The sequence below is a fragment of the Mesoplodon mirus genome (genome assembly GCF_964341445.2).
Source record: "Mesoplodon mirus genome assembly, chromosome: 18".
In the NCBI taxonomy this organism is placed as follows: domain Eukaryota; kingdom Metazoa; phylum Chordata; class Mammalia; order Artiodactyla; family Ziphiidae; genus Mesoplodon; species Mesoplodon mirus.
In genome coordinates, this window is record NC_138994.1 from 49,007,198 (window position 1) to 49,020,773 (window position 13,576).

General features: G+C 50.1%; 1 protein-coding gene across 3 annotated transcripts in view; it reads left to right on the forward strand.

Moving 5' to 3' along the window:
• Window positions 1-13,576, forward strand: part of TEKT1 (tektin 1) — a 29,077-nt gene that overhangs the window by 11,185 nt on the left and 4,316 nt on the right. For 2 of the 3 annotated variants that reach the window (XM_082605015.1, XM_082605016.1), the window contains exons 7-8: window positions 4,778-4,974; window positions 5,409-5,648. In XM_082605015.1, coding sequence (XP_082461141.1) covers window positions 4,778-4,974; window positions 5,409-5,616 — 405 coding nt within the window. In that variant the 3' untranslated portion in view covers window positions 5,617-5,648. Of the gene's footprint in view, window positions 1-4,777; window positions 4,975-5,408; window positions 5,649-13,576 lie in introns of those variants that run through there. The other variant, XM_082605017.1, reaches the window with a different exon arrangement.

Genomic DNA, 13,576 nt, shown 5'->3' on the forward strand with positions numbered 1-13,576 from the left:
GGGACTGGAGCGGGCCTTGGCCCCACTCTGGGCCTCCTTTCGTACTCATTGCTGCAAAGAACAGGCTGTCTCCCCTCTCTAGGCCTTAGTTCATCCTTCTGTGGAGCATAGAGATGCACCATATGCTCTTATACGTTCTTTTTTTTTTTTTAATTTATTTTTATTTATTTATTTTGGCTGCGCCAGGTCTTAGTCGCGTCAGACGGGATCTTTGTTGCGGTGTGCAGGATCTTTTAGTCACAGCATGTGGACTTAGTTGCAGCACGCGGATTCTTGGTTGCAGCATGCATGCAACATCTAGTTCCCCGACCAGGGATGGAACCCAGGCCCCCTGCATTGGGAGTGCAGAGTCTTACCCCCTGGACCACGAGGGAAGTCCCTTATACGTTCTTTATGACTCTGAAGTTCCGTGAGTTGAGTGCAACCGATTTCTCCAAACCCAGATGCAACTTTGGGATTCTGGCTTGTTGTCTGGTTATCCAGCTGTTTGCTGGTAACTGGCTCCCAGAGGAGAAAAAAGCCCCTGATTTATAGAATTTGCAGATTTCTGTGGTGTAAATTCTTCCACCATGGTCAGTTTCAAGTTACCCATTTAACACAGGTCTGGCAGAATTCCTGAATGTTTAACAACTGGAGCCCAATAAGCCGGCTCTAGCCCATGTCCCTCACCAGCAAGGACCGCTGGATCCTGAGCATATAGGACCATCCCGCAGGCTAAGCTCAGGGACACTGGGTAGAGTCCAGTGGAACAGGGGCTGAATTTGGACTGAGGATCTGTGGGCCCACATTCCAGCCCTGCGACAGACCAGCTGAGTGACTTAAGCAGATGCCTCAAGCTCTCTGAGCCTTCCGCCTCACCTGTAACACTGGGACAGCTACAGCTACCTGATGTGGCCACTGCTGGCCCACTCCTTGCTTTTCACTGATGGTGAAGCAGCCATGGAGAGCGGAAGGGACCCCAGGTGGCAGGTGCATCACTGGCAGCCTGGGACTCGAGCCCAGGCCTGTTCAACTACCAAAACCTTGTCCTTCTGCTGCATTCCTCCCTTGCCTTCCATGAACCCAGAGTCTAATTGTAAGAAAAGGTTTATCTCTGTGATGAGCAGGGCAAACCAGAATGTCATCAAAAGTTACACTGCAATAGTCCGCAAAATGACAGGTAGAAGAGCCTTGTGGGTAAGCGTGTAGAGCCTGGAGCCAGACAGCCTGGGTTCGAAATGGGGCTTCAACACTTGCTGTGTGATCTTGGGGAGGCTACTTAATGTTTTGTGTTCTTTTATGAGATGGTCAGTCAAGTGCAGCCATAAGGAGACAGGGGGCTCAGGAAAAAACAAAGTTTATATTCACAGGTCCTAGAGACAGGAGGCAGGGCCCCCCATGCAGGGCCACATGGAGAACACACTAGGGTGGTCAGGCGGCAGATGACAGGAGCAAGGGGAAGGTGGAGGCCACAGCCTTTATTGGGGTTTCCTCAGGACGGGCAAGGCAGGGCAGCGGGAGCGCTTTAGGATCAGCTAGTGTGAATAACCTCAGTGGGCCTTGGACTATGGAATGGTCCCCAGTTGCCTGGCACCCGGCCCTGGGATGACTCAGGCAGAGCAAGATGGCCTCCTGGGCTGAAAGGGCAGAGAGAGGAGGGAGGGCTCTGGGCTTGCAGATCCAAGGCCTGCTCAGGCTGGTCCTTCGCCGTCTCTAAGTATTGAAGAGCCCAGGGAGGGGCAGTTTCTCCCAGCCAGAAAGGTTTTTTATGATGTCAGAACATCATAATGTATAGAAATTTAAAAACATTTATAATACACTTAAGCTGCCTGTTCCTGGGACTTCCCTGGCAGTCCAGTGGTTAAGACTCCGCACTTCCACTGCAGGGGGCACAGGTTCAATCCCTGGTCGGGGAACTAAGATCCTGCATGCACATGCCACGCTGCGCGGCCAAAACAAAAAAAAAAAGCTCCCTGTTCCTTGGTTTCCTCATTGATAAAATAGGGACAGCAACAGTACTCACCCCCCAGAGTTGGTTAGGGTAAAATTAGACAGCCCAAATAAAATATTTAGAACAATGCCTGGCACATACCGATTTTATACACACACACATATATATACATACCTTTACATAGTTTATACGTATAACATAATAGATAATCAATAAAAACTGGCTGCCACAGCAGCGACTAATAGGAACAGCAACAACAGTAACAGTAATGATGATAAACGTAGCCAAGACCAGTCAAGAGGCTTCCTGGCGGAGTGAGGACTGAGTCCAGGCCTTGAACGATGGATCTGAGATAGGAAGGCAGCGGGGAGGAGGGTCCCCACCGTGAGAGAAGAGGCAAGAAGCTGGGCTTTGCAGAGGCCCGTGAGAAGCCCCGTCCTGCCGGAGGAGATCCTGCAGGAGCTGGGAGCTGTGTGGCTGAGGCCTTGGCAGCAACATCTAAAATGAGCACCCAGGGACTTCCCCGGTGGTCCAGTGGGTGCGACTCCGCACTCCCAATGAGGAGGCCCGGGTTCGATCCCTGCTCGGGGAACTAGATCCCACACGCGTGCCGCAACGAAGATCCTGCAACTATGAGCCCGCATGCTGCAACGAAGATCCCACGTGCCACAGCCAATAATAAATAAACATGTTTTTTAAAAGTAAAATAAAATGAGCATCCAAAATGGTCTGGACAGGCTCGAATGATGGACTAAAACAAATCAGGTGAGATTGCCTGCCCCCACCTGGAGATACCAACCTAGGCTCTATGAGAGAAGGCTCCAGCTGGCTATCACCTGGCCAGAAGCCTCCGTGGTCATGAAGAGGCTCGGCAAACGGAGGCGACTGCCTCTAAATTAAAGGGTAGGGATGGGCTTCTCTGGTGGCGCAGTGGTTAAGAATCTGCCTGCCAATGCAGGGGGCATGGGTTCGAGCCCTAGCCCGGGAAGATCCCACATGCCGTGGGGCAACTAAGCCCATTCGCCACAACTACTGAGCCCACGTGCCACAACTACTGAAGCCCACGCGCCTAGAGCCCGTGCTCTGCAACAGTAGAAGTCACGACAATGAGAAGTCCATGCACTGCAACGAAGAGTAGCCCCCACTGGCCACAACTAGAGAAAGCCCGTGCACAGCAGTGAAGACCCAACACAGCCAAAAATAAAAACAAATAAATTTATAAAGAAAAAAAAGAAACATTAAGCAAACCAGATGTAATGTGTGGACCTCATTCGAATTCTAATTTAAACATGCCAACTCTTACCGAAACAAAAAAAAGGACACTGAGGGAAATTTGAACACTAGATTTTAGATAATAATAAAGAATCCTTCTTTCGTTTGTGTGTGATAAAAAATATTGTCATTATGTTAAAAGAAAAAAAAAAGAGTCCTTATAACTTAGAAACACATACTCAAGTATTTAAGATTGAAATGATATAATATCTGGGAGTTCCTTTAAAATAAATAAGCTGATGGCAGGGGTGCATAGAGGGCATTATAGATGAAACGAGATTGGCCATGTATTGATCATTGCTTAAATTGATGATGGCTCCATGAGGTTCATTATACTACCTACCTTCATGTATGTTTGGAAATTCCCATGATGAGAAGTTTAAAAAGAAAAAAAACTTAAGGAAGAAATAAAATTTTAAACTAGTGAAATATTAATCTAAAAACCCGAGTAGCTTCAAAGGAATCTTTTCTTTGCACAAAGCTACCATCAAAGAAACCAACAAAACTTGAATTAAACTGCTCACCCTTTCTTCAGGCTTCTAGGGGGCAGAACTGGTACTGAAACAGAGCAGGACCCTATGATCCTTGCTCCCCTCCCCCCATGTCCTCAGCCTGCCATCTGTCTGTGGAAAAACTTCAGCCAAAGAATAAGTTTAATCAGAGAAGTGAGAAAATGCAGAAACAAAGGAAAACAGTCAAAGGAGACCAAATAATAATAGTTTAGTCATTGAGCATAGTCAAGGACCTTTAGTTCCTCCTCAACAGCTGTAGGTAATATTCTGAGCCATAGCCTGTGAGCTGTCTTGTACGTACTGAAACCCCCAGCAGATGGAAGAAGTTAACTACATGATGACCAGACTGTAGCCATGACATAAGCTGACACAATTCTGAGAATTGGTCTCAAGGAAATGGGAACAAACCGACCCTGGAACTGAAGATTAAATGTACTCAAAACAATCAAGATGATGCTGGTCAGACCACCGATGACCAATACCAAGGTGACTGTGCTGTTTCTGCATGTAGCCCCCTCCCTCCATCTATAAAAGCTCTTGCCCACTGATTGTCTGGTTGTGCTGGGGAGTTGGCCTTTGGACAGGCGTCTGCCCTCCCCGCCCGCCCCCCTGGTTGCCGGCATTCAAAATAAAGCAAACTTTCCTTTCCACCGACCTGGCCTCTTTAATGGTTTTTGAGCGGCGAGCAGCCGGACCCCACCTTCAGTTACAGTACTACTGGGTGGATTGGTAAGGAAATAGGCAGCATCCCACTCATGATACAAAGGTACTTTATACCAAGGTAAATGGGCAGCCTTCAGCCTTTGCTGAGGGAATCCACATATTTGGGAAGGAGAAGAGACAACAGTGGCCACTTGTGTCCATTCCATCTGTGAGGTTCTAAGGTTGGGTGAGTTACCTTGCCCATGAGCAATCACTGCTGTAGTGAAGAGGGATCAGACTCTTTCTGGGGTCCTGCTTGGGTAGATATCGGAGGTCCCCTCTTCCTAACCTCCTAAGGGCATCTGCTGTTGAGTTTTGAGGAACACACCCTGGCCTCACCTCCTCTAATCCTTTTTGTAAGGTCATGGAAGAGATTGCCTCCCAGGAGAAAAATATCACAGTTCTTGAAAAAGCCATCCTTGACCAAGAAGGACCTGCCAAGGTGGCTCATACACGCCTGGAGACCAGGACCCATCGGCCTAATGTGGAGCTGTGTCACGATGTTGCACAGGACAGGCTGATCAGGGAGGTCGATGAGATCACCCACAACGTCGCAAGGTAGGCACAGGGCTACTGGGGCTCCATTTAAACCTGGCCTGTGAGCAGGGTTAGGTGATGTCATCACGGGTGATGCCGGGTGGGCATAAAGGCCTTTGCATCTTTCATGTTTGAGGGGTTCTTTTCTAGAGGGCAGTCTCTCCTAACTCCTGCCAATTGCTGCCATGCAGGGAATGCGTCCCAATGTTTACATTTTTCTGAAGTCCAACTCCAGATGTTTAGGTAAAATCTACAGTTTTAAATATTGGCAGTTCATGGGTTTGTCTGCCTTGTGAACATGGCCCAGGGCCACCAACTTGAAATCTCTGTCTTAAGGAGGAGAAAGGAGGAAGACACATCGATTTGGATCCTGCACTGAATATATGAATACATTTTCCCCCCTGAAATAGTGATGTAGAGCCATAAATTATTCCCTCGTGTTCTTCCTCTTCTAGATTAAAGGAAACATTAGCCCAAGCTCGGGTAGTACTGCAAGGCCTGAATCGCAGGCAGCTCGCCCTGCAGGAGGAGATCCAGGTCAGAGAGAATACCGTCTACATCGATGAAGTGCGGTGTATGCATATGAGGAAGTCCATCCCTCCAAGGGACGGGGATGACCACGGGGAGTGGGCCGGGGGTCTGCATCCGGACCCTGTCTGCTGAAAGTAGGGTTCTCATTAAGCCATTCTCATTAAACAGAGTCATAAAACCGTAGAGCAGACCTCTCATTTCAGGTGGGCAGAACTTCCAGTCAGCCCACCAAAAAGTCTTGGCTGGGGTTCCAGGCCTGCTCGGGGCCTGAGATGTGGGTGCAAAGCTCTATTCTGCTACTGCTGTGGTGCTGTGGTTGTTTAAGGGTTAAGTTCCATGGATTAGCACAGGCCATTCTGATCACAGGACTTCAGGCCTGGGGGAGGGGTCCAAGACATTTTAGTTCAGATTTATTTCAGTTCAGAAGTTGGGCTGGATCCCCTACTCAGACCATGCCCATCTTACTCACGAGAGGACCGGCGAACACTTCTCCTGGCCCTCAAGATTCCTTTTCCCTAGAAAACAATGTGGTGGTTGCTGACTTAGACCCCTGGCTGGTCCACGGGATGCATGTTCAGTTCAGACGGAACTTAGATGAGAGAGGAGCAGCCCTGGGTCAGGAGTCCCCTGTAAGCCTTCCCAACACCTGTGGGTGTCTCTCTGGGCCTCTTTCTCTCGGGTGAAATTGAGACAGGCTGGGACCTGAGACCCTCTAGTGGAGTGATTGCACCTGAGCAAACAGTGGAGTGATTGCACCTGAGCAAACATCTCCCCCAGCAACAGAATACAAAGAAACTGTAAGGGACTAAAAATAACTGCATGCACAAAAAGGCCACAAACCAACTGCTATTTCTGAGGTGCCGGGAACAAAAACAGGGTACTGAGTATGATCCCTGCCCAGGGCACCACCAGGGGGGCTGGGCAGACCACCTAAGCCACCCGTCTGTCCCAACCCACTGACCCACCCCCGTTGTTACCCATTTAAGGAACCAGCTTGAGCCCCCTTGGGGAGCGAGCAAGGGCGCCTGTTACTTGCTTTCACTCCCTCGTGCTGCAGCACTAGTCCCAGTCAAGCCTCGCCTGAATATCTTATCTGGCTTCTTATTGATTTCTGTTGATTAAAGAGTCCAAGAACCTGTGTCGGTAACGAAGAGGAGGGATAGGACCCAAGGGCCCTCCAGCTCTTAGGAAGTTAGGGGGTGGGGAGCGGGTGAGCCAGGTTGCTGTTTTCTGGGGTCATGGTTACTGACTCGGGTCCCTGGACTCTTTAATCAATAGAAGTTGATAAAAGGCCAGACGAGAAATTCAGGCAAGGCTTTATCGGGCCTCATGCTGCAGCACAAGGGAGCGAAAACAAGTCACAGGTGCCCTTGCTTGAGGAGGGGCAGGCATTCAGATCCATTCAGACCTTAGTCTCGGGATTGCCAGCCTGGGAAAGAGGAAGGCGACGTTCCTGGGCTCAGTAGGTAAGCTTTTCCAGTAGGCCGTCCTGTCGCACCACCGCGTGAAAAGGATTTCTGGCTTTTGTTTTCTTTGCTGAACGTAAACTGCATTTGGCGTTGGTTTTCTGACCAGTTAGTAATCATTCGTAGTGGTTTTTTTAATACTCAAGTGACAGTAAAAGAAAAGAAAAAAAATTCCTCCCGTTCTCGCCACAGATTCAAGTCAGTGGCTAAGAGTTTGGGTTCTGGAGTCACACATAGCTCAGTTCAAGTTCTCCGGTCACACCCGCCTCCTAGGGCGCCTGTGGGTGAGACAACCCATGAGAAGCGCTTCACAGCTTCACACAGAGCCTGTCCCGGGGGTGGGGGGCGGCAAGCAGAGAAGGGACAGTCCGGACGGTCTAGGGGTTCTGGGGCTTGGGGACCGCTTGGATATACAGGGCGAGGGAGGGAGAGGGGCCAAGGACGGCTCCCCGGTTTCTGGCTTGGGTATCAGGGTGAATCGGGGTGCCTTTTGCTGAGAGGGAACTTGGGACGCAGAGAGCTGGGCAGTGAGAGTGGGGGTCAGGGAGTGAAGGTGACAAGCTCACATGTTGAGGGCGAGGACCCTGTGGTGGGGAGGAAGGTCCAGCTGCAGCCAGAGGGCGGGGAGACATTTGCAGACAGGCGGCAGTGGAAGCCAAGCAACGCGTGGGAGTTTGAAGAGCTCGGAGGAGGGGTCTGGGCCTGAGCCCCGGAAGACACCAGTACTTCCCGGTTGAGTGAAGACCCGGACCAACAAGCAGGCTAAGAAAGAACCTCCGAGGGGCTGAAGGAAGCCAGGAAAGCGTAGCATCACAGGTGCCACAGTAGGAGAACGTTTGGAGGCCCTGGTGGTCAGTGTAGGCCAAGAAAGGAAAACATGCTCTAGATCTGGCAATTAGGCAGTCGCCAATGACACTTGGCCAAAGGCAATTTCAATAGAGTATTGGAGGAAGAAGTCAAGAAGTGTAGATGCTGATTTTTGAAAGATGCTTATCTTATATCAGGATGTCTTTGAAAAGAAAATTGGTAACCTCTGCTCTCTGCTGGTACACATTCTGCCTCAGGGACCAAGAGGCCGAGAGGTGGGAGCAGAAATAGGGAAACATTTCCTCTTTTATCACACGTGAGCCGGCAGTCAACATCATAAGGCGCCATGTTAATTTCTTTCAACTTGGCCTGTGTCCTTGAAAAATCAGTGTGTCTTGGAAGTCATAAACATTGAAGCTGTGAGTGCAGACTTTGAAAGTATCTAGTCCAACTCAATCATTGTACATTTGGGAAAACTGAAGCCCAGAAAGGAAGTAGCAGAGTGCTAGACACAGCTGTCCTGCAACATTCACGCCTATTGTTGTGTTTACCTTTACACATGAATTATGTGATGAAGTTATCACAGAGAACCAGATGCTGGCTTGGTTTGAGCCTCGTTGAAGAATTGTGGCCCTGGCATGCTCTGGAAATCCTGAAGACAATTTCTTTATGAACTATTTCCCATTGCATTCCTTAGGTCATAATTGGCACTTAAGTGGATGATCTCAATTAGGTACGAAGACTCTTTAATGGGGGGAGTTAGCATCCCTCAAATTTGAGACAGTTAAAATTAAGGAAAGGATGGCTTTATGTTAACAGAGATTAACCTGTCAGTAGTAAGACAAAACAAAGAGCGCCTGTTTCTCAAGCTGGTACGCACCCTGTTCTCTCACAATCTCCTGATACCATAGGAAAATCCTTAGTATTTGAGCCCTTGAGGTCTATTCGTGGATAAGTGTCATCTGTGAGCATCATAGAGTGAAACGTGCTGGGTCCCTGAGGGCTAAGTCTTTGGCAGGAGTTGATCACTCTAAGAATCTGCTTACATTTCTCAGACCCTTCTGGGGACGCCTCAAAAGTTTAGCTACTGGGTGGTGAGTTCCAGAAAAAGAGAACGTGTGAATGGGCAGAATGTCATGGGATCCCTGTGGTCTTTCAGCCCAACTCCCCAGTTTTATAGATGAGGAAACAGGTTCACAGGGAACTGGGGGAAAGCAAGCTACTTGCCCAAGGTCCCTGTAAAGGTTCAGGCAAGGCTGAACTCCTGGCCCCAAACTCAGGGCTGTTCTCTCTATGGCCTGAACTAACTCCCCGGCTCCCAAAACCTTCTTCTCTGAGAACTGCACGCCAACATACACAGGGAGGGCTCCACAACCATGTCCATATGATAGATATACCCTGCCCTCCCCAGCCAAACTGCTCAGCAACCCATCAGGGCTGGTCAGAGTCGGCCTCCTAGGAATCGGGATTTTGAAACAGAAACGCATAGAGGCAGGAAATAACGAGAGGATCTAGAGATCTAGAGAGGAGGGTCACTAACTCCTGTGGCCGCATCCCCAGAGCTCCCCTGGGTCCTCTCATGCAAAGAGGTGAACAACCAACTCTTTCCATGAGATGCCCCAGTATAGTCCCACTCTTGGCTTTAGCTCTTAGAAGTGTTTTGCTAAGCTTGCTCAGTTAAGAACCTTAACTAATATACCTTGAAGGAGGGCTTCCCTGGTGGCGCAGTGGTTGGGAGTCCGCCTGCCGATGCAGGGGACACGGGTTCGTGTCCCGGTCCGGGAAGATCCCACATGCCGCGGAGCGGCTGGGCCCGTGAGCCATAGCCGCTGAGCCTGCACGTCCGGAGCCTGCGCTCCGCAACGGGAGAGGCCACAGCGGTGAGAGGCCCGCGTACCGCAAAAAAAAAAAAAATATATATATATATATATATACCTTGAAGGAAAGCGTGAGTGGCGTGAGTGGCCCTGCTGGGATCAGAGCCTGCGGGCGACACGCCTTCTGACTGTGCAGACGGCTCTAAGTAGGCAACAGGCTGGCCTCTTGCTTGTATTCAAATTCCTGCACAAATTCCCTTCTCAGAGACTGCCCCCCTCAACTCAATTCAGCCGGAACCACCGTATTTGCACCATCCAGCCCTGCTCCTCCACACGCCCCGCCCTGGTTGGCTGGGTCAGCAGTGAGTGCTAATGGAAGGTGGGCCAATGAGCCCCTCTCCTGAGGAATTTGGTCTTAGGACCAGGAGATTTCAGTTCCATCCGGCTGCTCTCTAGATGTAGGCTTTGGAGGGTGGGTGACAGCTGCTGTCTATCATGTGGACGGGAAACAGCCAGTTTGCAGCTAGAGAAAAAGTAGAAGCTGATGCACCAAGAGAGAGAAGAAAGTGCTCCCTGCAGCCCTCCTTTTCTGGGCTCCAGGCAGTTTCTGAGGCCCTAGGTTTCTGTGAGACACTCAGGCATCCTTACACTGCTCATTGATGCCCAGTGGTTTTTCTGTGGCTGCCACCCAGGAGAGCTGGAACTCTCACAGGCCATACCACTCAGCTGGATAAGTGGGCGGAGAAGGCTGGGTAATTAAGGGAGTTACCCTTGAGTGGGATCTTGATGAAGGAATAGATGTTTGTCGGGTGGAAAGGTGGGGCAGGGGTGGATTCCAGGCAGTGGCACGGCACACACAAACGCAAGGGGTCTCAGAGCTGAATATATTTCCCGAGGAATTGTGTGTAGGTCTCTATAAAGGATGCTACAATTGCAAAACCAAAAGGACCTATTATATAGCCTTGCAAGACAGGTCTGCCACTGGTCATGCCAACAATTATGACAACTGTTAACGTGTTGAGTGCTTATAATGAGTTTCTTATGCAAACTGTTACTATCCTCGTTTTACAGGTGGGGAAACTGAGGCTTGAAGGGGTCACACAGAATTCAGACCCAAGCAGGCTAACTCTAGCACACGTGCTCCCGAAACCATTATGCCCCATCATTTAGTAGCAAGGAGAGATTTTTTAGATGGAGTGATTCAGTCCCAGATTTAGAGACTGAGCTTAAGTTTCCCAAATCAGACCTGAGAGATTAATACCTTAATTGATCTTGGGAAGTCTGTTTCCTGTGATGACCTAAACTCTACTCTTTGCCTCTAAGTTTGTTTTTGTTTTGTTTTGTTTTTCTGCGGTACGCGGGCCTCTCACCGCTGTGGCCTCTCCTGTTGCGGAGCACAGGCTCCGGACGCGCAGGCTCAGCAGCCATGGCTCACGGGCCCAGCCGCTCCGCAGCATGTGGGATCCTCCCAGACTGGGGCATGAACCCGTGTCCCCTGCATCAGCAGGTGGACTCTCAACAACTGCGCCACCAGGGAAGCCCACCTCTAAGTTTGGGAGGGGGTTGGTGACCTCAGGTCCAAGGTGAATAATGCCCAAAGTGATCTTCTGTGTTGAGGAACCACAGCCAGGGACTCAGTTTCCCAAATGTGGAAGAGTTAGGAAAATTATGAAATCAATCATTGCCTTCTAGATCTCCTAACCACCTGCATCTGAGACTACTTGTTGAACCTGATTTGGCTTTTGGGGACACATCCTGTCAGTAAAGGGCTGGGGCCCCTGTACAGCCCCTGGACTTCGTGCTCCAGGATGATCAGCTACGCACGGTGCCCCAAGGCGGAGCACACAGGCTGCCTAACCCAACAGCCGTGCCCAGCCCCCAGCCTCTCCCTCACTCTCCTCCCTTACAGAGGATCCATGAACTACGTTTCCAGCCACCCTTGCAGCTGGCGGGGGTGGCTGTGTGACTCAGTTCTGGCCACAGAGGCAAAAGCAGAAATCGGCTGGGGGCTTCCAACGAGAACTTCCACCACTGGTGCTGGCCCTTCCTCCCCTCCTTCCTGCCAGGACAACGGCTGAGGTGTTTCAAACAGCCCCTGGATACCATGGGGAAAGACCAGGAAGGGCACATAGATAACGAGCCCCAAAGCAAAAGCAGCAGCCAATTAACTCTAAACTAGTGAGAAAAATAAGCCCTTATTTGTCCAAGCCATTGTTGGATGCACTGACACTTAGACCAGAATGTAGCCTGACTGGTAACCCCGTCTCAGAGCTAGAGTGTGGACCCAGAGACCTATCAGCTAGTGCAGGGTTTTAGTTTCTGTTTCTGTCTCTCTCTCTCTGTATCTCTGTCTCTCTCAACTGTTAGCCCCAGAAAACAGTGCCCCTTGTCTATACCACCAGGGTGGGTTGAGGAAAGATCTGTTCCCTCCCCTTCTGCAGTGGAAGAGAGAGGCAGGAGACAGGCACTCGTTATTATTAGCCTGTCATATATCAATAAAAGGGCTATAGATAACCCCTGTGTTGTGTGTTGACCCCTACGGTGTTTACTTCATAGCAGGCTGGGATCCATTAGCTCAAAAGCTCCCCCTCCGGGGGCCAAACTCAAATTTGTACACATCCAGTTGCTTTAAATATAGCCCTAATGAGCATATTTTCAGCCCCTTAGCACCTGCCTGCTTTACACACCCTGCAAAACTTCACCCAACATCTGCCAGCCATAGATAAGACAAACCCCAGAGCTACAAAAGACCCCAAGCCACTGCTGCCCTTTAGAGTTGTCTGACCCAGAGACCTACCTAGACACATAAACCCCCTCTTGGAGTCCCTTCTCCCCCGGGAGGTCCCTTGCCCTCTTCCCTTTCAGGGGGTGGCCCAGCACTGCTATCCCTAGAACGTCTCCCGCTATGGGGGACTTCCCTTGACTGCAGTCCTGTCCCAGAGCCACGCTCATATAGCTCATTGTGTGCCACTACCATCTAGTGGTCATGAGTTTTTTGTTTTGTTTTGTTTTGCTTGATCAGTCCCAAATATTTGAACTTACCACCACTTCTCACTAGGACTCCACACGATGAGGGGTGGGGAGGAATCATTCCCCAGTAGAAAATCTGTATGCTATTGGGAAGGAGTGAAGAGAGAAGGCATTCGAAAACATGACAGACCCACTACAGGAAGTAACGCCAAAGATATATGAGGCGCTCAGCACCAGGAGAAGACCGGTACCCAGAGGCAACTGGAACACTTTTTTTTTTTTTTTTCTTTTTGCGGTATGCGGGCCTCTCACTGTTGTGGCCTCTCCCGTTGCGGAGCACAGGCTCCGGATGCGCAGGCCCAGCGGCCATGGCTCACGGGCCCAGCCGCTCCGCGGCATGTGGGATCCTCCCAGACCGGGGCACGAACCCGTATCCCCTGCATCGGCAGGCGGACTCTCAACCACTGCGCCACCAGGGAGGCCCTGGAACACTTTTGACAAAGATTAAAGCAGTGAATAAAGAACTAGATGCTGCCAGGAAAGGGGCAACGGAGGTGCTTCCTGATTCAGGCTTTCTTGCTTTAGAAATATTCAGAAAAGAAATTGACCAAGTAATGACCTCTTACTGGAGCTGAACTTCCCCAATTCTAAGTCTGGCTCTAAGACATACTCTTCCTCTACTGGCAAGGGGCACACATGTGGCCTAAGCTCAGCCAGTGAGATAACTGACCTCACGTCTGTTCTTCTGCGTGAGTGACTTCAGTATTTGGAGATGAGAATCCTGGTTCTATCAAGAGACACGTCCCTGGTCCCCACTTCAAGCCGTGTAGGATGTTTGCTGCCCTCCAGGGACTCCTAGAGGTATGTGCCTCAGTCAGTGTCACTAGTTGTAAGCAAAAGACATACTTCTGCCTGAATTAAATAGAAAATAAATTTATGAAAGGTCTGTGGGCACAGAAAGTGGTTGGGTGACGTGGGGAGCTATTCAAGAACTGCCTCAGAGGCTAGGCATCCAGATCTAATGCTCAAAAT